The 22,603-nt window shown below is 51.1% G+C and overlaps 1 protein-coding gene across 1 annotated transcript in view; it reads right to left on the minus strand.

Annotated features, from left to right (window-relative positions):
- Nucleotides 1-22,072, minus strand: part of APCDD1 (APC down-regulated 1) — a 33,861-nt gene extending 11,789 nt beyond the window's left edge. The window contains exons 1-3 of the mRNA XM_058677028.1: nt 21,512-22,072; nt 7,181-7,364; nt 4,623-5,154 (exon numbers count right to left, since the gene is read on the minus strand). Of these exons, the coding sequence (XP_058533011.1) occupies nt 4,623-5,154; nt 7,181-7,364; nt 21,512-21,569 (774 nt within the window). The 5' untranslated portion in view covers nt 21,570-22,072. The remainder of the gene's footprint in view (nt 1-4,622; nt 5,155-7,180; nt 7,365-21,511) is intronic.
- Nucleotides 22,073-22,603: the final 531 nt, after the last annotated feature.

Consider the following 22,603-nt stretch of genomic DNA (forward strand, 5'->3'; position numbering starts at 1 on the left):
TCCCTTCCTTCCACATCATCAGCACACAGGGGTGGGAGCCTTAGGGAACATGGCCCAGGGGAAGCTCCCTTTGACCTACGGCCTTGTGCTTCAATCAGTGCAATATCCCATCTGCTCTTTGACCTACGGCCTTGTGCTTCAATCAGTGCAATATCCCATCTGCTCATGTGTGTAATTCTGAGGCTTTGGTGTCCTCCTGCCCTGGCCATGTTCACCATCTGATTTCAACCCATGCTGGCCGCTGGGTTCCGAGACCTGAGAGCACGGCTGCTCTGCTGCTAGACACCATAGGCCCGGCAGCATCTTGTGGGGCTTGACTTTTCTCAATGAAGAACAGCCAGTTGCAGCCTACGAGGGTCTTGCCTGTGCGCCTGGATCTGCAAACATGATTTACTTGACGGAGGACTCCAACGTCACGGCAGACTAGCGCACGGCTTAGAAAAACAAGTCAATCTGAAGTTTCTATTTTTACATAGTGTCCTGTTTCCAGAGGGGCTGAGACTTGTGGTTGCAAACTTAATTCAGCATTTAAACCAATTTTCAACCAAGTCTCTATGGACCCGCAATTAGGGAAGTGGAAGAGTTCAAAGGTGGAGGCTCGGGCCCTCCCTGACCTGGGCAGGCCTGCACAGGCTTTGAAGGGCATCCTCCACACTCCTGTCCAACCCGTGCCAGGCGGCCACAGCTGGCCGAGACGACCTGCTGTCACAGTCAGCCCTCCCACCGTGGGGTCACAGCAGCCAGGGCTCTGGGGTGCCCAGCTTCGGGAAAGCCACAGGCGGCCAGGGCCATTCACCGTTTCTCTTAGCTGTCCTGGGGAAGGATCTGAAAACTTCCTGAGGGCTCTGCTGTGCACTGCAGGCCAAGAGGTACAACTGCAAGGATAACACGAGAAGAATGGGCCCTTTCACTTCCCACCACCGTGCCATCCCAGCTGGGCAGCCGCGGCCATCCCAGGGCACACGGCAGCCAGGCTCCGGACGCTGCAGCCTCCTCCCAGGGGCCGTCCAGCTCCGTGGGCAGCCGCGGCTTTCTGCAGGGCCTCGGAGCCCTGCTGTTGGTGATGACGTTCAGCTGCTGTGGAATCACAGCATGAGCTACAGAAGGGAGGACAAGGCCCCTCCCCCAAGTCCTGCACACCCTTTTCAGGAACACCTCATTCCTCTGCATGCTCGCTCGCCTGTCCTCCTTCATTCAGTTGTACGCAAACAGAATTGTGTTATGTATGCTATGCAGCCCTCTGTCCTAAACAGTATCTAAGATTCTCTAGGTTGTAGAATGTGGGAGCCAGGTCTAATAGACCCTGTTAAGAAACTGGCTCAGTGTTCCCACCACTGCCGCAACAGTGGAGGGAGGAGAAAAGGGAGGAAGTGTTTTATAACCAGGCTCATAAAACACTTTGATGTCCCCTGGTCAGCCGTCTGTCCTCTTCCTCCCGGCATGAGCCACAGGCCAGGCAGCAGGGAAGCCAGACAGCATTCCGGACATGAACCCCCCTTGGCGCGTATGTGGTTCCCATTTTATAGGAATCAAAGACTCTGACTCTAAGACTTGGAAAAGTACCAGTGCCCAGGGCTGCAAGAGGGTGGAGGAGCAGAGGGTGGGAGCAGAGTCCGGGGTTAGCCATCCTTTCCCAAATCCATGTCCCTGCCAGTTGATCCAGACGATGTTAAAGACAACAAAAATAAACTCTTCAGCTTTTATGATTGGGAAAACTCCCAGAAGATCCACTGTAAAGCAGCCATCCTCAATTTCCTGATGAGGTTTAATAATTTCCACTTTGAAGACACTTGCCCTTGGCAAAGCACACACGTGGGTGCTCTCCCAACAGATAGGCCCCGGCTAGTGAGAGGCAATGACCACAAGGTAGGGTCTCCCCAGGGTTGCAGGCCACCAGCAGGAGGGGCCTGGCAGGCCCCTGCTGAGCGAGCCACCCTGCAGGAAGAACACGAGTGAGTTGAAGGGCGAAAGGAGAGAGGTAAGAAAAGAAAGTGAGGTGTAGCATGCTAAGCCGCTGCCTGCATGCTGTCATCCCACATGTGTGCAAGTTCAAGTCCCGGCTGCTCCACTTCTGATCCAGCTCCCTGTGAAGGACCTGGCAAATCAGCAGAGTACGGCCCAAGAGCTGGGCCCCCTGTGCTGACACGGCAGCCCCAGAAGATGAGCCTGGCTCCAGACTGGCCAGGTTCCTGCCATTGCAGCCATCTGGGGTTGTGAATCAACATACAGAAGATCTCTCTGTCTCTTCTCTCTCTGTAACTCTGACTTTCAAATAAAAACAAAATTTCTAAAATTAAAAACTTTTAAGGAAAGTTACTGATGCTTCCCCTCTCCTACCACCCCTACCCTGCCAGTGCCAACATGAGTAGTTACAGGATGTGGTTACGAACTTGCATATTCTAACATATTGGTCACTCAAGACCATGTCAATTAACTTCATGATGTTGTAAATTGTCGTTGAAGTTGTGTAGTGGCTTTTCTTTGGAGGGGATGGTACTCTGCCAGCTCTACTTTCGGACAGGGGATGGTTTTCCAATGAAATCGTTGAATATGTCTGGACAATGAGATGCAGGACTCTCTGCATGGTCCATGCCCGCAATGAAGGAATCATGACTGGTTATGAACTGTAACAACATGGAGGAATTCAATATGTGGGGAGGGCTTGGGGGAATCCCAGAGCCTATGAAACTGTCTACTGACGTTTCCTCTCTCCTACCACCCATGCCCTGCCAGTGCTAACATGAGCTTATGAGACCAGAGAGCCTATATGCAGGTGAGGAAATCAACCCTGAACCCAGCTTAGTGCCAACTACCAGCTTCAGGGGCAGTTAGCTCAGAGGTAGGCCCTGGCTGCAGCCCCATGGGCTCTGTGGCTACACCTGCTTCTCCCAGGAGCAAGCCAGCAGCCCTGCTTCCCGGCTACGTCACTGTTCTCATTTGCATCTCCAATGACAAAAGAAAAGCAAGGAACACGAAGGCCTCAGCCGGCTCAGCAGATCATCATGAAGGTTCAAAGTGAGATGGGCAAGGAACTTGGCTCATGTGAGCTTGCCCATGACCAGAGATCACTTGGACTCAGAGGAAAACACGTAAATGGTGAAAATTCATCTGTCCCCACTCTCTCTCTAACTGCAGGTTCTGAGAGAAGTGCTCTGTAGCCAGGGTGTTCAATGCTACCATTATCCAGGCAAGGGAGGTCCCAGCGTGGAAGTGTGGAAGTGAAGAACACCCATGATTCCTATGCCATGTCCCCAAGAGCTTCAATAACACCTGGCCCAGAACACACACCCTGGTCAGGGACCATCCGGGGGAGGGGACTGTCCTCAAGGTCATTGCTGGAGAAGCCTCCAGCTGCAAGGACACAGCTGGCTCCCAGGCGGCAGCAGCACCCTCACCTGCCCTAACTCACCCCTGCCTCTTCAGGACCTTGGAAGCACGAAGGCACAAGACAGCAGACCTGGCTCCCAGCCTGTGTTGTAACCAAATGCAGAGGCACTGTGGGCTGGGTTAGCAAGCCAGCTGAGCGGCCCTGGGACTCAGGCAGTGGTCCCTTAGGGCCTTCACCTTGCACCTGGGAAGGCAGTCCCCTGAGAGGCATCCAGAGGGGGCATCCTGTCTCATCCTTTCTCAGGGGTCACAAAGAATGGGATGCTGAGCAGGGGCCAGCAGAGCAGGTTTTCCGTGATCTTCCTGCTGGCTACCAGGGAGCTCAGAGAACTACCGAGCAAAGCGAGTGTTAGGAAATGAATACGTCGCTGAATTCAGACGCAGCTCTGCAGCTGGACAACCTGGGGCTCAGAGAGCTCCCCCTGGCAGCCAATCATGGTGGTAGGGGAGATGTCCAGTAGAGGCCACATGGTCCCTGCCAGGCGGCCAATGCCCCTCGCTGCCCGGGAAGGCACAAGGTGTGTTTGGGTTACCTACGAACATGAGCTCTTGACTTCACGGAAGAAGATGCTACATAGATTCCAAGTGTAAATCCTAGAAAAACACCCCCAGGTTGGACTTTTTTCCTGCCCTCCCCATGCCTTCCTAATGGTTCCAGTGACTACCTGCACTGGGTACAATGGAAAGGACACAGGGTCAAGAGCAGGGACGTTTGGGGTCAAGTTCTCCCCCTGAAACTCACTTACCATGTGACCTTGAAGCTGCACCCACAAGGGGCAGCATGACGGACCTCGTGAGAGTGTTGTGGGCATGGAGCAAATTGCGTCTGCCCCTGCCAGGCTCACTGCCCACACCCTCCCACAGGGCTGGGGTCTGCCTGGTCCAGTGTCTTTCACAAGTGTGGCTTATAGCATCTCCATTTTTCCTTTCTGCTTCCCTCCCAGAACCCTGCAAGATGTCCCTAGGATGCTAGAGCTGAAGGAACCTTTCCTTGAACAACAGCCCCACTCCACCACCCACTTCGAAAAGGAAAATTACCGGCCTCACATTCCAAAGCAAGCCAAAAGCCGACCTGGGTCTCCGGCTGCATACATGTCCTCCCATGTCCCCAGCCTTCCATTCCTCCTCTCCCGGGGTCCCTGAGCCCCCAAAGAGAATGCCCTTATGAAGGGTAAACTGCTTTATAGAATACACAGGGTTTGGCAAGACTCTGCGGGCAGCCACTAGAATGGTACCTTAGCGTTCTGCAGCGGAGGCTGGTAACTGGAGGGCCGGTAGAACATCCGCTGGGCCGCGTCGGTGTGAATGTCTCCAAGGAACAGCTCCTCCACCAGGTGGTCAAGGTTGTGGTGAAGGTACTGCTTCTCCACCCGGACCAGCTGCAGTTCGTGCATGGCAAAGTTCACGGCCTTAGTACACTCACAGCCATTCTCCTCTCGCCACAGGTCGTAGGCCACGTCCTGCACCCAGGGGTCCCCGGATTCCAGGAAGCCTGGGCATGTGTGGTTCACCCGCTGGCTGAGCTGCTCGGCCACTGCTTCCGAATGGCAGATGACCTGGACACTGTGCAGCTGGTAATCGGCTTCCGTGCCCCCGCGAATGATCCAGGACGCCTGGCGGAGGCGGATCTTGCCCCGGATGATGAGGGTGTAGGTGGGGTTGGTGCACCTGTTGCTGCCGTAGTAGAACTGGTAGGCCTGGAAGGTGTTGTTGTGGTAGAACCTGTATGACCTGGTGATGAACTCTGGGCCTGACCTGACTTCGCAGCTGGGGAAGGAAGGCAAGACCTCGTGAGTCCAACAGCACATGCAAGAGGCTCAGGATCTTGTGAAATTACAGTAGTGACAACAAGAGGCCCGCCGCAGCCCATACTCTGCCCTGAGCCCGGTATATGCAGCAGCAAGTTATTAAACCTCTACAACAGCCAGGGAGCTAGGTGTGGTTGGCACTGGCAGCTTACAAATGGGGAAACTGAGGCACAAGGTTAGGGGACATTGCTCAATGTCACATAACCAGGGCCTGACCATGAATCCAGGGCATGGGTTTCCAGAAGATGCTCCAAATGATTCTATCCCGCAAAGTCTTTCTGGGCCTAACACAGCAGCAATTTGTTTGTGAAAGGAAGAAGGATGTTAACCCAGGGCCCTTCTGCTGACTTCCTGAGCGCTTTGCTTAGAAGAGGCACATGCCAGAGGACCACCTCCTGAGATGGAATCTTGTCACTTTCTGTCCATTCAAGATGAATTCTCCCTCTTGCAGCAAAAGGGACAGGGCAACTGGCAAAAATAAAGCCAGCAAGGTGAAGGAAAGGAGATTCTTTTGGTTCACACTGGGCAACAAGACAATGTCCTTCTCTGGGCACTACGGAAAGGCTAAGGTCCCTGTAGGAGAACAGGCGGCCAACACCAAGCAAGTGCAGGGGCGTTGGCTCAAGGCCCTCCCATCGCCAGTTCACACACATGCAGCTTCGCCTGCCCTGCAGAGGGCGCTGTGCTGGTCCTTACAGCACCATCTGAAGACTCCATCCCTGCTTTTGTCACAAGGCTCAGCTCATCACGTCTGGCCTTCACATCACATCACATCAAATCAAATCTGCTCGTGTCTACAACTTTTTAACAGAGAATCTGGGCAGTGCTAAGTCAAGCAGCCAGGCTGAAACCCCAAACCCAGTGGCTTTCAAAATCAGCAATATTTAAATGTTTTAGCCAGTGGGTAAATGCTGTTAGTCAACCCCAACTTAAAGGCAGAAACCTTGTTATCTAAAGTTTGTCAGTTGCAGCCCAACACCCCTGGGTGAAACAGCACGAAGGACTTCAAAAGCTCACAAGAAGGATTGTGAAAAGACTGCACGGATTTCAAAAACTCTACCATCAAAGCATATTGATGTCTGAATTCTATTTTCCAAGAACTTTTGGAAGTATCCTCATCTGCACAAAAATCTAAAAAAGCATCTGTCAAGCTATCACTTTCTGTTGAATAAGATGAGAAATAATTAAAAAATACATCACGGTAAGAGCATTGATGCAAGCAACGTATTCTCTCATCATATTAACACACTCCTTTTCAGGGGGAATAAAAGAAAACTCTGAATCTTCCTCATCTTAGGAGATCTTTTTTTTTCTCTTCTCCATCATTCATTTGATCCCCCTGCAGTCTCCCTGGGGACCACTACCCGTATCCCAAGCATAGTGTGAAGGGCCACGTGATTAGATCCCCACCATCAGTCTGCTTAATTCTTAACAATTTAATGGGTGGGGAAAGAAAGAAAAAAAATAGTAGATCAGTCTCTCGGTTATTTTTAAAAGCTCTAATGGAAGATAAGCCAGAGCTCAAACTGGGACAAATCTCAGCTTCCCAGCTCAGAAAAGAATCCAAGAGGTAGGCCCTGGCTGGTGGAGGTAGCTTTCAGCTTGCTCTCAGAACTCTACAGTCATATATTAAGTTACAGGAATTATGGCTAGAATATTCCGGCCCTAAGAGGCTTGCAAGTCATGTTTCAGCATGGGTGAAACACAGACTCTTCATTTCACTTGCTAATGGTTTCTTTTTATACACTAGTGGACCTGAGGAGTTGAGTAAGCAAGGATCTTTTCACTCGTATCCATGTGGCCAGCAGTCACGTACAATATAATCTCTGCTCTGGCACAAGACTGCTGGAACACTGGCTCGGTTCTTCTTGGCTAAACAGAATTCCAAAGAGCAAATGAGGATCCTACACCACTGTGGATGACCCAAAGTTTCCCAAGAGGACCTTCCTCTTGCAGCCCGGTCCCTCCAGGGCCCTCGTTCTTACCCCGTGGAGACCCAGTGGCCCTCGATGGTGGGCGGCATCTGCACGGTGATGCGTGCGCCATTGTGGAGGTGCTTGAGCATGTGATGACACTGTGATTCCTTAAAAGCCCTCCAGGCGCTCTTCTCCAAGGACCTAGGATGTGATCTGCTGTCTGGGTGCAGGAGGGCAGAACCCTCTCCCAGCCCTGAAAAAGGTTAAGCATCAAGTTAGCCCAAAGGAGATCCAGCAACAGCCGTGGGGGCATGACCATTGTGCCTGCAGTAGGCAGTGGCTGCAGGTGGCAGAGGCATGCTTCCTCAACAATGCTCGCCCCATCTACATCCTTGCAGGATTCCCGTTCCAAAGTGTCAGGGGGGGCTCGGAGATCATTTCCTGGTTGGGAAAAATGAGGTCCCTGGATGCAACGAAGGTGGCCTGCTTGAGGCCACCAAGTTAATTTCTGAGTTGGAGTCCACGCATTTATGAAATAGCATCTCGGGGACTCACTGCATAGGGTGGAAGTCATTGCAATGGGGGCTGCCCAGGAGAGAAATGGACCTGTTCCGGAGTCCTTAGAGAGGAGATGGGGCTGAGGCAGAGGTGAGAAGAGACGGTCAAGAGGGTGGACGCACGAGTAGCCTCTGTGAAAACACAGCCTGGGTGGCGATGGAAGGAGAAAGACACAGGAGACAGCCTGGAAACTTGCCAAGTCAGGATGTGTTCCCAGGCCTGGCTCCCATCCACTCACATGACGTTAGCATCTTCTGTTCTCCAGGTATCAAATGGGTACCCTGGCTGTGGTCTGAGACTGTCTCCCGAAGGCTCACATGTGCAAACCTGGTCCCAGAGCGGCAACAGCAAGAGGCGGTGGGGTCTTAGTGGGAGGCCCTGGGGGGCACCGCCCTGGGAAGAGGCTAAGGAAGGCTAAGGAAGATCTTATGAGCCCATGGATAGTTCTCAGAGAGAGAGGTGTTGTCAGAGAACAAGCCTGGCTCGCTGCAGCCTCTCTGACGTCCAGCCTCCTCCTACACGTGCCCTCCTGCCACCCACTGTGTGCTGGTGCAGCCTGTGGGGGCTCAGGGAGCAATGGCCAGAGCTGGCACCTTCTAAGTGGAGAGCTAAGCAACCCCTTGTGTTTTTATAAAGTATTTCATGACAGTAATGGAACATGGACTCATGGAGCCCTCGAAAGAGCTGTTCACCATCACATGGGCGAGGTGTGAGCCAGCCTCTACCATAGGGAAAAGGCTGCTCTTTCCCTCCAGTTATCTTCCAGGTGCAGCCTCTCACCGCCACAAAGCCAGAGACAAGTCCAACACCCAACAGAGGGCTTTTAATTAAGAACATTTACAAGGAAAGTTCACAGTCCCATGTCTCTAGGGCAAAGGACCAAGTTTATCCTCAGTACAAATAGTTTAGGTTGGCGGAAAGTCACCCATGCAGAACTACCCCTGGTCTAATAAAGCAAAGCAAATAAATGAAGTTCGAATGTGAATTCTCACTGCCAACCTCCGAGGTTCTCTCCTGGACATGTTAGCTGCCTTCAGGGTGTCCCTTCTGTGACTGTTAACAAAAAGGTACCAGTCAGACGAACCTTCAGACATCAAATAAAAATGTAAGCAAAACAAAGAAAATGCACCTGTTAGAATGTCACTTATGAGGGGGCAATTACACAGATTTTAATCTACACTTGAGTATCTTCATAGGTCAATCACTTGAAATGAAGTTAGAGCGAGTCATTCACAGCGAGGGGATGAGCACCTGTTGGGATACACACGGACCTGTAGGCCGATAGCAATCCAGATGTCTGCAGAATAGCCAACACTGCCAACAAACAGGTGGCCAAGCATTCAGAGAGATTCTGCAGTTCCTTGTGCCATGAAGGGCACTGAGCAAAGACACCAGGAGTAGAATATAATCAGCTCCAGGAAAAATCAGAAGACACCTGACATCCACGAATGATTGTGCTATGTTTACATTAAACACCATTCTCACCATCAGCATTGTTAGTGAAATCCGGAAACCCTGGCTTTAGCTGGAAGGAGGGAACTCTACACAGGAGCCATCTGTCTGGTGCTGTCATAAGTCATACGGCTCGTTAGTTATGAAGCAAGGGCTTCCTTTCCTGTGGCCTGGGTTTCCACAGATTGGGACCTTCCCATGACAGTGAAATTGCTGGATCCCCTCTCCAGATGGAGTGGATTCTGCTGTGGAGGGCAAACCAAGATTGCTTGACTCAGCTGTTTCTCTTTCTGGTCTCAAAACTAGCCTGTTTACAAAACACGGGCGTTTTGATGAGCTCCCCCATGCAGTAAGGACGCTGCCCCTTCATGTGTCCACCAGCGGCACTGAGCCAAGGAGGGACCTGAGAAACTGTGCTGGAAGCAGTAGCTCCCCACAGACTCCGTTCTGAAGGAATACTTGGCTCTGTTCCGAGGTCTGAATCCTCGTGGCACACCTGCACTGATCTCTGTTGAGTTGAGGACTAGAGCAGAGGAGAGAAGGGTACTGTCCAACATCACTTCTAGCAACCTCAACAGCTGTGATTGCTTTGAACATCCCTAAAGGTGCCTGTCAGGCAATCAAGAAATACAACAATAGTTCAGCCTTTGTGGAAAGCACTACAGAGGTTTCTCAATAAATTAAAATCAGAACTACCCCCCATGATCCAACAATCCTGTCACAAGGGTTTATACACAGAGGAAATGAAATCAGTTTCTTGTGGCCAACATAGTGGCGTAACAGGTTAATCTTTTGCTTGTGGTGCTGGCATCGCACATGGGTGCTGGTTTGATTCCTGGCTGCTCCACTTCTGCTCCAGCTCCTTGCTTACGACCTAGAAAAGCAGCAGAGGATGGCCCAGGTCTTTGGGCTCCTACACCCACGTGGGAGACCTGGAAAGAAGCTCCAGGCTCCTGACTTCTGATCGCCTCAGCTCTGCCTATTGTGGCCATTTAGGGAGTGAACCAGCAGATGGAAGCTCCTTCTGTAAATCTGCTTTTCAAATAAAAACAAATCAATCTTTTTGTCAAAAAACCAGTATGTCTAAGAGATATGTGGACTCCCATGCTCATGTTAATACAATTCCCAGCAGTTCAGAAATGGAAGCAAGCCCAACGTCTATCAACTGACGCATGGCTGTAGGGAATGCGGCGCGCACGCGTGCGCGCGCACACACACACACACACACACACACAGTGGAATGCTGCTCAGCCACACGAAGCACGAAACTGCCATCTGGGGTCACACGGGTGGGAAATGAGTCAGGCACAGAACGACAAAATATTGCACCACCTCACTTGAATGTGAAAGTTCTGCAGGCTGACCTATAGGAACAAGGAACAGAGCACTGGTTCCCAGAGGATGGGACTAGTAAGGGGTGGGCAAATGTTGGCCACTGTGTCCTAGGTTACAGGTAGCTAGGAGAAAGAAGCTCTGGTGTCCCACTGCACAGAAGTGGGGGGACTTCTGATAATAAGAATGTACTATGTATTTCAAAAAAACTGGAAGAAAGGATTTTTTTTTCCTGTTTCAACCACAAAGAAGGGATGAAATTTTAAGGAGACAGATATGGTTACCTGGATTTGGAGACTGTACAATGTACACCTCTATTGAAACATCGCAAGTTGCCCATAGATACATACAATTCCTATGTACCAACTGAAAATCAAAACAACAAAAAAACCATACAGTATAACCCGCTATCAGGTGCATCGGTGGTGGGACCAGTTATCATGTAGCTACACTTAAAATAGGTTGTAACTAGGCACAAAGTACTGGGAACCAGGGAAGATTCTGCCTGAAATAGGAGTCTACACATTCAGGAGACGCCATCATGTCCCCACCAACCAAGCTATGTTCTACAGTTTCATCTGCAAGTCCCTGAAAATGCTACAATGTTTTCCCCAAAAAATAATACAAGGCAGAAGCAATGTGGATGCTGACAAAATAGCTGAAGCAGTATCTGCCACCGAAGGGTTGTATCAAAGCCAAGACCCTATCATTATTTCATTGCCAGCAACAAGTCACTAGTGTTCCAACAGTGACGCAGTGTCTTCACTAGGGTCCCAAAGTGCCCGTGACTCGCAGCTCCCATGGGTGGCTCTGACATCTCTTTGACCTATTAAAAGGATGTGGCCCTCTCTCCTGCAGGCCACGGCACCACTGCAGACATGACAGGTCCTCCGTTGACTGTGCACATATCTCAGTAGCAAAACACAAACACAGCCCCAGCTTTCCCCGGGTCTCCTGCCCTCCAAGGCACTTATGATGACTGTGTGGACAGAATATGGAATTGGGGTTATTCCTCCTGTGGCAAATATTGGCTTCATTCATGTCAAATGAACACTTCCCTGCTCTGTTACAAACCCTGCCTTTCACAGTGACGTCAGAGCTCAGAGAGTAATTTTTCAGTGTGCTACGGAGGGAATCCCAGGCATATACATTCAAACATCTTCTCTCCATTTTCAAATTTTGCCTGCGTGCGACTGAACTTGGGATCTGATACCCGGGATGCATATGAAGAGAACTGTAAGGACAACAGAAGTGTCTGTGTGCAGGTGCACCCAGAGGCAAGGTGGCCCCTCCCGACTGTGGGACAGCAGGCACTGCAGCCTCCTTTGGCTGTGAGATGAAGTCATGTTACCTGACGCCTTTAATGAAAAGTGGCCAGGTTTGCAATCAACAAAATAGACCACTAGCACTGTGACCTCTAACAAATTATTACTATGTTGTAAACTCTACAAGCTTCGACCCACTCATCTGTAATGAGACATAACAGCATCCGTAACATCAGTATATCAAGTGCCTTGCAATCAATGTTAGCAGTTATTAATCATTATGAATAATGATCAGGCTTTGAGACCGCATTGTAAAAGGCCCTTCCAACTCACGGAGCAGTAAAACAGCAGCCCGTGTCATCCGCAGCCAGGCCCAGCTGGGCAGAAACAAGTGTTCGGAGCAAGGACACTGGGAGTACGAGGCAATACTTTAGGCTGACAGAGAGGAGGTGGGACCCAAGGCGCCCAGGCCCTGGGGACACCGGGGAGTTCTACTCAACTCACAAAACACCTCCAGTATGTCAGGCACCAGAAACTTAAGGAAAAGTTAACCTAAGTTTTTTTGACCTAGTGGCTCTGAAGGTCTCATTTGCCCATCTGCCCAGGGTGTCAAGGAATAAGGTTAGACATGATGGAGGAGGTCTCTGGGGAGGAAGTTGGAGTTGCAAGGCACAGGAAGAAGGTGTGGGTGGTTAGTATTTGTATGGGTCATTCATTCACTCTGGAGTCACCCTGCACAGGGATCCTCCGTGCTGCTTTTTAACCAGCGGTGGCGAAACTGAAATGCAGGAACTACCGATCAGCACGTCTCCCTGCAAAGCAGGGTGTCTCCAACAGATATCCATTTTTACATCTGCTCCTATTTGACAGTAAGGAAAATTCAGGCACTTGGCAAGGCTATCGTGCCAGCAAGAGCGTCCTGGCACGTGGGCAGAGGTGTGCTCCACAGTCAGCAAGCTCACCGTGGGCATGCCAGGGGCCCAAGGCAGAGCAAACTGTGTTTTCCAGGTGGGAGCATGGGTTTGGCATTTACTTCCTTTTTATCTTTTCCCTTCAAAATAACCACCATCTAAATTACTCTTCGGGACCAAAATTCAGCGAGTCAAGTGAAAGGAGCTGCTGTAAGATGAGAGAAGCTGTATCTACAGTCTCTGGTCAACTATGACAAGTAGTCTCCAGTGTTTACTTGGCTGGTCAGATGTGGAAAATGCGGATGACCTTTGTGTGAGGACTACTTCTATTAAATGGCTGGGAATGAAAAAGCCATTTGAAGCACCAATTTCAAGTGCAGGAGCAGCCAAGTGTAACAGCTACAACCTTACACCCCACAGCTTCCTCCTCAAGGAGTAGCCGTGTTGAGAGCCTCCAAGCCGACCAACCTCAGACTCCTGGTCAACCAGGGGCCCCTGCTGCTGGCTGCATTATTAACTCCAGACTTGGGACTGGAAATAGCAAGTCATTCATTCATTCAATCCGTAGGACTTCCGGCTGGCAGCTACAAACATCACGCTCCCAGGAGGCAGCCGGGCTAGGAAGCTGGCCGCCCGCAGGCTTGGAGAAGACTCATGTATGCAGAGGTGGTGAGCTCTAGGCTCTTTGCTGGGGCTTCATGGTCAGGAATCCTTGCTTTGTAGACCTAACAGAAACGGTGTAGGCAGAGAACACAGCACATTGAAATACAGGGTGGTGGGAGTGAGAGTCCTGCAGAAAGACCTGGAAAGGACTTGGGAGCAGTGAGAGGAAGGGCAGGACCAGGGGCAGAAGGGGGACAGAGCCATGATCAAGGTGCTGTATGTACACATGCATCCCCAGGAAGGTGGAGAGGTGAGAGTACTAATTTGGGAAGATGACTTTCCATGTGTTGGAGCGATGCTGGGGGGCAGTGGTGGGGGGTGGGGCAGACTAGAAGCAGGAAGATCTACAAAGAAACTACTGGAATGCTTCATCTTGTATTGTTCTTTGAATAAACAGCAGCTGGGAATATAGGCTCTTGTAGTCTTGGAAAGGCTCTGCCATCTTTCGCATCTTGTGGTGTGGTGGGGTTCAGCCAGTGATAGCCAGCACCCATTGCCAGTGGGCAAATGAAATGTGGCTGTGTCCCCTACCCTCTGTACTGAAGGTGGGTCCTAACAGCAATGGAATGTTAATTCCAACCTCAGCCACTCCCCCCATCCTAAATTAGCCAGGATATTCAAAGTCCAATTAGTCTAGGTGTTTTTAGCTACAAGCCCAGTTCCTGTTCCTGCCCACCCCAAGGAGCACTAATCAACCCCTTAGCCCACAACACAAGGTATTCGTTCCTGCCCACCTGTGACTCACCTATCAACTGAGAGGGGACGGTATTGCATTGTTGTGTAACCACTCCCCTCACAAGCCCCTTTAAAAGGCCTGTGAAGCAGGGACTAGCTCTCTGGCCAGGTGCTTTCATTACTCAGGTACCTCGACTCTTGGCTGACCCAGGACAGGTAATCCCCTGAGCATGGCCCCTATGTACTGCTTAGCTGGAGCAATGGTTATAACAATGTTGTTTGTGGTTTGTGTGCTGTCAGGAGTTCCAGGAGAGGTGAGGCCTAGCAGTGATGGAGTGTGGGCATTGAAGCCAGGGAAAGGTGAATGTCTGCAGCTTTGTGTGTCCAGGTTATTCGTTGCATGTCTCTTAGGATAACTTATATTGTTGGGGAAGCTGGGACATAGGTCTTCAGCTCAACGGATGGACTTAAGGGTAATGACCATTTGTTCCTCTTGGGGTTATGTTTGGTTGGATTATGATTAGTTGGATTGCCATATGGACTTGTAATTTGTTGTTTCTAGTGTGCTCTGTTATCACCAAGCTTGATTAATAAAGACTCCTAGTGGGGCAACCTGAAAAGTTAGGCTTTCCAAACAGTTGAGGACAGGAGTTGTGGAGCCCTCCCACAACCCACACTGGAGTGCCTAGCTTCTAGTTCCAGCTGCTCCGCCTTCAAGCCAGCTCCCTGCTGTGTGTCCTGGGAGTCCATACAAGACAGTCCAGTACGTGGACCCGGCGTGGGAGACCAGGGCAGCTCTGGATGTCTGCCTCCATCCAGGCCCAGGCTTGGCTGTTCAAGGCATTTGGGGAGAGAACAAGCAGGCAGAAAATCTTCCTTTTTTTTTCTCCTCTTTCCTTTTCCTTTCACTCTTTGACTCTTGCCTTTCAAGTAGGCAGAAAAATGGGTAAACATTTGAAAAACTAGGTGAAGAAAGGAAGGGAGAAGGAAGGGCAGGAAGGAATGAGGAAGGAAGCAAGCAAGTTACACAAGTTTAGCACTACATCTGCAAATAGCAGACTGTTGTATATTTCAAATTGCACTCATCATTCATTCCAGTGCTTAGCAACGCAGAACTCATGGATGGCAGCTAATAACAATAATAGTTCCTGTCTGGGTACACCTAGTATTTATAATAATATATGTGCTTATTATATATAATAATCATTTTTAAACCCATCCACTTAATTTGTATAATTGGAAGTGCTGGTTAACCACAATATCAGGCTGCTGAAACTTCTGTCACTAATGCTGGAGGCAGCCAACACGAAGGTCTTTCTCTGATGAAGCAGCTCTTCAAGAGGCTCGGGTCATTACGGGGAACCTCTGTGCCTGCAGATGGGCGCTGCAGACAGAAGGCCATTGGGATGAAGACGTAACTCACCTGTGTAGGACACCAAGGGTCCCTCCCCTGCCACACTCACAAAGCAAGAGTGAGGAAGCCTTGGGTGTGAGTGGACGTGAAGAGGATATCAGCATTTTAAGTAACAAAGGATTCCGGCAGTATTGGTTCATTGAGAGCTCTAGGAAATGGTGTTTCCGATCAGTATGACTTCACTGTGAACGAATTTAGGCAAGAGACTCTCCAACTAAACCAACGGCATGGGAGACTCCAGTCGTCACGATGGCTTTGCGGATACCATCTGGCATGCGCCTCTAATTTTTTCTGTATAAACTAAGAATTATGGATCGTTGCTAATGTTGGAGTAAGGCTTGACCATTTACAAGCCTAACATCTCATTTACACAAACACTGCTGACTATACAAGTAGACACTCTTTAATACAAACACATCAACCGTCGGTGGCTGGTAGCAACCCAAGGCACAATTCTGTCACAGCTCTGTCCCCTCGGGGAGAAGTCTGAACAGGTTACCAAATGATACTGCTACAAACTGGTCTCCATCATCAGAAGCTCCATGGCCTGGGCCCAGACAAAATCATTATGGTAATGGGGGTCATTTCTTTCAAGGGGATGTGGGAGGCACAAAAAGTGGATTCTGGAAGGAAATTGCTCACCTGTTGCAAGCAAATTGCATCCTACGGGCTTTGAGGTATAATTTATAGATTACCACTTCCAGAGCATCAAATGAGATCCTGGAGCTCTGATGGGCCTATTCATGTGGTGTGTGTATGTGTGTGTAACAGTGAGTTATTCCTAAAGTAATAAATTATGCCACAACAATAACCCCAAGTGACTGTACAAAAATCTTAACTATAACCATAACCACAATGGTCCACTGTTCAGAGAGTAAAAATTCCCAATGAAATCAATAAAAACCAGATTGCCCTGAACAAAAGGAAGCAGCAGGTTGACCATTTACGCAGAGGTTTGCGCATTAAATGAAAAACTTCTGTGTCCAGGTTAAACTGTTGATAGCATTTGGTTTGATTAGATTATACACTCAGCTGTTCTGGGCGTGGGTTTGAAAGGAAACGAGTGGCAGTCATTGACAGCAGGTCCCTCCTAAACTGGCAGCATGCTGAGCTGGGAAGCCCGGCCCTCCTGCAGAAAGTCAGGGAGACAAGAGAGGCTGTGTCTGCTCACCCTCTGACAGCCAGCGCTCATTCATTCATTCATTCATTCATTCCTGCAACAAACAGAAGAGGGCTTATCACGTGCTGTCTTCTTCTCTCAGACATAAAACACTGTTGGCATTTGAAATGAAGCCTGAAAGGGGAAACGGGTTTCAAGCTCCTGGCTTGTCAACAGTATTAAAAAAAAAAAATCTAAAGTATCCAGGTTGGTGTATTCCATAATTCCTCATACAATTATTGAGATCGAGAAATCAAAAGTTCCAGATCATCTTGCATGGAATAAAATGTAAAATCCATTGTGAGGGCAATGATGATATTCAAGCACACCTGGAATATCCAATCTTTGCTCAATCTTTGCACCCTAATGCTTTAAACAAAAAAGTTTAATTTAAAAGGATCTCAGATAAGTACAGTGTCAAAATGTAAATAATAGTTGCTTCTGGGACAAAGGTTCCGGATGGTTCATAAGTGTTTTGCGTGTCTCAATAGTTTATATATAATGCACCATCTGCACGCCACCAATCAGAAAAGTGCTCAAGTTAGAACTAGTATGATACATAAAATGGAGCTGATTAGATTAAATGCAGATAATTACTTAGCCATGAAATTGCCCTGCCCAATTAAATAAGCAGTCATTACTGTAAATGGGGACTTTGAAGTGGGTGCTGGGAGATAAACTCCAGCACAAAGTTGTGTGCAGGTACCACTCTCAACACTGGAGTTCACTACTGTCTGCTGCCCACACCTACCAAGTTCTTGGTGTTTTTATTTCCAGGTGTTTTTTTTTTTTAAGTGTGTGATGTACAAAAGCAGAGAGCTGCTTTTACCAATCTGTAAACCCTCATATCTAAAAGTATTTGCCCTTCATGAGAAATGGAATGAAATCAGTATTTAAAAGTCCTGGCTCCATTTAACTTGAATCAAAAACAAGTTACTCTTCCATGCCATCTCCTTCCATGTCCCCGGGCTGACATTTAGCCTGACTGCAAAGTCTGCACGTGGGGCTGCAGCTGGCTACTGCTGCCACACCTGCCATGCTCAGCACAGTCGTGTGGGTTGTGCAAGTGTGTGCGCATGTGCAGACCCATCCGTGTCTGCTTCTCATCAGGAGAACGCGTCCATCTCAGCCGGGGGCCAGCCCCCCAGCCCTGGGCTCCCCAATCCACTTCCCGTAGACACACTCCCGGAACTGAGGGAGAAGGGAGAAACTCCTCTCCAGGCACAGCCCCAAGAAGCTGCGGCTCTCAAGCCGGCACGTGACAGGCCCTTACACCTGATCGTGTTGAATGGCACACTGAGAAAATGAAAGTGGGAAACGCTTACAGGACTAAGTGTAGGTGTGTGCCACATGCCTCCTCAGACCTACACACCTTCTTGCGCCATCGAGCCAGACTTCAGCATCAACTGAGAAAATGGAACCATGACCCATAGGCATAAAAGCTCGACTCAGAAGGAAATGACAGTTGGGTGACAGTCACGGATCGTTTTCACGCAGGTTTTGCTGGAAGCACTCCAGAGCTAGACGTGGAGGCGACAGCAGACCTGCCCCGCCAGGAATGCTTTCAGCCAATGCTGTGTACAACACTCACATGGCATTTTCTATTTCTAGTCTTCTACGCTTTAGGCTTCACTTTGATTGATTATATCAAGTTGTCATCAGGCTGTGCCTAAACGCTAGATAATTCCCCAGCCGTATCGCCCGCCTATTTTTAGTTCTTTCCTCATCGAACAGTGCTATTACAGAACTCATCAGCTGCACGTTCAAAGCAGGTCAATGTATTGAAATGAAGATATTAATACCTGTGTGAGAGCCCCTCCCCTACTGTGTACAATCCAGTCATCCCCCCTCACGCCCCCCAGATCCCAGCTGCTTTTATGACTTAGAAGGAAGAAGGTAAAGGGAAGGCAAGGTTTGTTTTTTTTTTGGGGGGGGGGAGGGTACCTAAACGGTCTTGAGTAAAATGGGTATTTCAAAGACTTCTTACAAGTTCCCTCACTTTATGGGAATCTATATAGTTCTTAAAAGCCCTGACAAAGTAAACTCGAGCGAGAGGGGCAGAGCAGAAGGACTCTTCACCTCTTGCAAGAGGCAATGAGTTCTGCACAACAAATAGCTCTGGGGGAACGGAACACCCTTTCCAGCAGCAGCACCAAGCCTTCCGGTATCAAAAGGAGTTAGCCTTTCGCTCTGCACTCAAGCACCACTTACGGTGGTTACCTCATGCTAATCCATGTTTTGGGAGCAGAGTGATTTTAGACCCTGACATTTGAAACTTTCGTGGCTTTTCATCTAAGCAGAGCAAGCAGCCCGAGTTGGACATCATGCAGCCGCATACCACAGGCAACAAGGGTTTATTTGGATTAAGAAACGCAATTGTTCCAGGAGGGAAATAAAACTGACATGTATACTTTTCTGCCATCACATCTTGAACTTGGGTCTTGAGCTACATTTGTAGTTTTATCCATATTAAAAAAAACCCAGCAAAAATAAACAATGGGCTCAAGTCTTGCCAGAGCCTAATTTAGTCACTGATAGGATTTAGGGTGATTTATGACTTGTAATGAATTGAAACAGAAGTAGCCAAAGAAACAGAATCAAGAATGGATCCTGCCCATTAATGGCACGCATAGCGTGCACACACAGGACTGTCACGGTGGTGCTGCAGCCTGGCTCCATGGCGCAAGAAGTCGCCCATCAATGACATCTGACGTCAGACGCATCAAGGGTACACTGCTCACCAAGGAACTTTTGGTATTAACCTCTTACATTCTCTGACACTTAGTAAGAGGCAGGCGGGACCCTGACGAACACAATCAAATGCCTAAAGCCATTCTAAGAAGATTTCAGGTAATTTCCTTCACACTTAGGACTTTTTTTCAGACGAGCCAGCTCCATCCCTTAGAACCCTAGCTGCTGAACAGGGCATAGCAACATCACCCTTGAGGGGTAAGCACACTGACATCACAAACCAGGGCGGAGAGGCGGAAAGGGCCTGTGCTTCTCTGGCGTGTTCTTCTCCCAGTTTTGGCAAACCTTCCATCAACCCCAAGGCTCTGCACCTTGAACAGCCTTGAACACACCTTGCCTTATCTGCTGTGTCCAACAGCCCTCCCTACATCTTAGCACATTTCATCTTGAAATCACCTGAATTTCACCGGGCTCTCACCATGCCATCCAATCCCACCTTGCCAGCATCCTGTTTTTTTTTTTTTCTTGCATTCTCACACACACCTGGGCACAGTGTCTCACTCTGCTGGGCTCCCACCATAGCTCTGTCAGTCACTGCCTGTCCTTTCCCGCCACGCCCAGTTCCTCACCACCTTGCTTCCAGCACTGCTGGTTCCAGGAAGACCCCTCAATCCCTAAAGGGCTGTTACTACAGATTTCAGACTCCAAGTTGGGAATTCCTAGCTAGACTAGCGTCTCCACAAGCATCGCAGGCCACCTACTCGGACAATGTCAGTGTGGATTGGCGCTAAAGACAGCCCCACCTCTGCACAGGGTGCAATGCCCCACAGTGCCAGGCCAGGTGGTATCTCTGAGATGGCTTTTTCAGTTCAAAAGGCAGCGACTTTGTGCCAAAAATGAGTGTGCTTCTGCCAAATTTTCGAGCAATTTTTTTTTTTTTAATCTTAGAGTCCTCCGACAACATCCGTCTCTCCCTTCATTATTTTTTTTAAGGGGACATTTTCTCGTTTCATCTCTCGCTACTTGTGTGTGTGGCAGCTGCTGTTTGATCTGTTCATTGGCTCTGATCTGTTTCATGTTTCAGCCAAAGATTAAAACTGCTCTGTAATTCTAAGCAGATGGGTCCAGGAGTGCAACCCTATCATTATACCTTCTCTCTTCTGCCCTCGATCGGCACAGCCTTCCATTGGGGACTTTTTCAAACACTAGGAGCTCGGGGTGCACCGTGGTAAAGGGGCAGGTCTGACCCAGTAGACACTTCCCAAGGCCGGGTAAGCTCTGTGAGCCGCCCATCCGGGCAGGACTACAAAGCGAGCATAGAGCAAGCCGCAAGGCAGCAGCAGCCCAGGGGTGGGGTGAGGTGGGGATGATATCCCCCCTTCCACCCCCAAGCCTGTTCCTTGATTCTCCTGCGTGGGGGTTGTTTTGAAAACAGCCTAATTTTCTGTCTGATCTCCAAAGAAGTCGGTGGATGTTTCTGCAAGAGTACCAAGACACCACTGTGCTGTAACATCAAGCGTGGGGCTCCTGGGGACGGTCTGCCCAGGACACCTGCATTGGTAGAGATGATGTGTTCTCCACTGCAGCCTGCCACGAAACCTGCCTCGGACACTCCAGTGCAATTCTGTATTAGTTTCCCCAGTGCGCCAGGAATGGGGAGGTGGTGGCAGGGAGCTGTGTTCGGCTGAATCTCAAGAGGCTAATTTTAGGCATCACAACTTGGCTACTTGGGGTCCCCCAGAACCTAACAGCCGCCCTTCACCAGTGAGACACGAGGAGTCTACACCTGGATCACCCCCCCCCCAGGGCAGGCGCACAGCCAGATGCTGTCGCACCCCTAAACCATCAAAGTTTCTCTTTGCAGTCTCGTAAAAGGGCGGACCGCATCAAGCGCCGGCAGCATTCAACTCTGAAACAGGATCGCGCTGCCCGGATTACACGACAGGCTGCAGTCTGAGAAGCCCGGGGAGTACAACAGGAAAAGTTTTCCCTCGGACTCCAGGCAGCGGAGTCTAAGATCAAAGGCGTCTGTGTGCACGAGCTCTGCGCCCTCCCAGAAAGCGCGCTCCGGCAGCAAAACAGCTCTAGGCGCCGCAGGGCACTGGGGCCCCGCGCCAGTTCCCTCTGGCAAGGCTCATCAGGAGGGCGCAGGGCACTCTCGGACCTGCCGAGGGAGCAGTGTAGGATGCGCTGCCATCCCCCCCACCCCCGGTTTCTCCGGGAGGGAACCACCCTCTCCCTCCGGCCCGGGCGCAGCGAGCCTTCCAAGGGCAAACTCACCGTGCAGCAACAGGGCCGGGAACAGGTATCTAAACAGGAGGCGGCACGGCCAGGACATCTCCAAGTCTGCTAGGGGCGCGCCCAGTCGCCGCGCTCGGAAGCCGTCCCCGGGCAGCCCCGCGGCCCGGCGCGCACTGCTCTCCGCCTCGGGCCGAGCCGGGCGAACTCTAGGGCGCGGGACGCGTGCGGACGCCGTGTCTCGGCCGCAGCCCGTGGGAGGGGGACCGGGCCAGGCCCGGGGCCTCAGGCGGCGGGGGCGGCCGCCGATCGCCCCATGCCCGGTGGGCACGGCGCGGGGCTGCGAGACGCGCGCTCGCTCGGCGCCGTCGGCCCGACGGGGTCCGCGCCCTGCCGGCGTCCGCGTTGGCGACGCGGCCTCTCGGCGAGCCTCCCCGGCCTCTCCGCTCCCGGCCGCCGCGCTCGCCGCTCCGAGCTGCAGTGGCCGCCACCGGCGCCGCAGCTGCAGCGTCTCTTCATATTTCCCGAGAGCCGCCGGCGGGCGGCCGGGCCGCGGCTGGGAGGAGGGGCCGGGGGAGGGGTCGGGCGGCGACGCCGCGCCACCGCCCCCGGGCCGCCGGCGAGCGAGCGAGCGGGGGCGCACACTTGAAAGGGCCGGGCCGGCGGGGCTCCGCCTCCCGCCCCTCGCCTCCCTCCAGGCCCTCTAGCCCCACTCTGGCTCGGGCGGCCCTGCCCCCCAGTTCTCCTCCTCCTCCCTGCCCGCTCAGTGCCAGCTTCCTCCGGAGAGGGGCATCCTGTCCCCTTTTCCATCAGCAGAGGAAAAACTCTGCCCTTCGCCCCTCCTGCCTCCCACCAGCCCCCCGCGCCCCCCGTGCAAGGTCTCCAGTGTGCCTGTGGAGTTGCGGGGCACGCGTTGGCAAGTGCATGGAGGAGAGGGGACGAGCTGAGAGGGGGAGTTCTTGGAGGATCTCCCGGCAGCGGGGTCGTTGTGGCCCTGGTGCAGTGCCTCCCTGGGCTGCACAACCCCTCCTGCCTCTGGGGAGCACGGGGCGCCAGGCTGCAGCCCCAGCCTGAGGAGGGCGTGGGCGCAGGGACCCGTTCTCCTTCCCTCTCCCGCTCATGAATCAAGTGACT

This window comes from Ochotona princeps, chromosome 18 (assembly GCF_030435755.1).
Source record: "Ochotona princeps isolate mOchPri1 chromosome 18, mOchPri1.hap1, whole genome shotgun sequence".
Lineage (NCBI taxonomy): Eukaryota > Metazoa > Chordata > Mammalia > Lagomorpha > Ochotonidae > Ochotona > Ochotona princeps.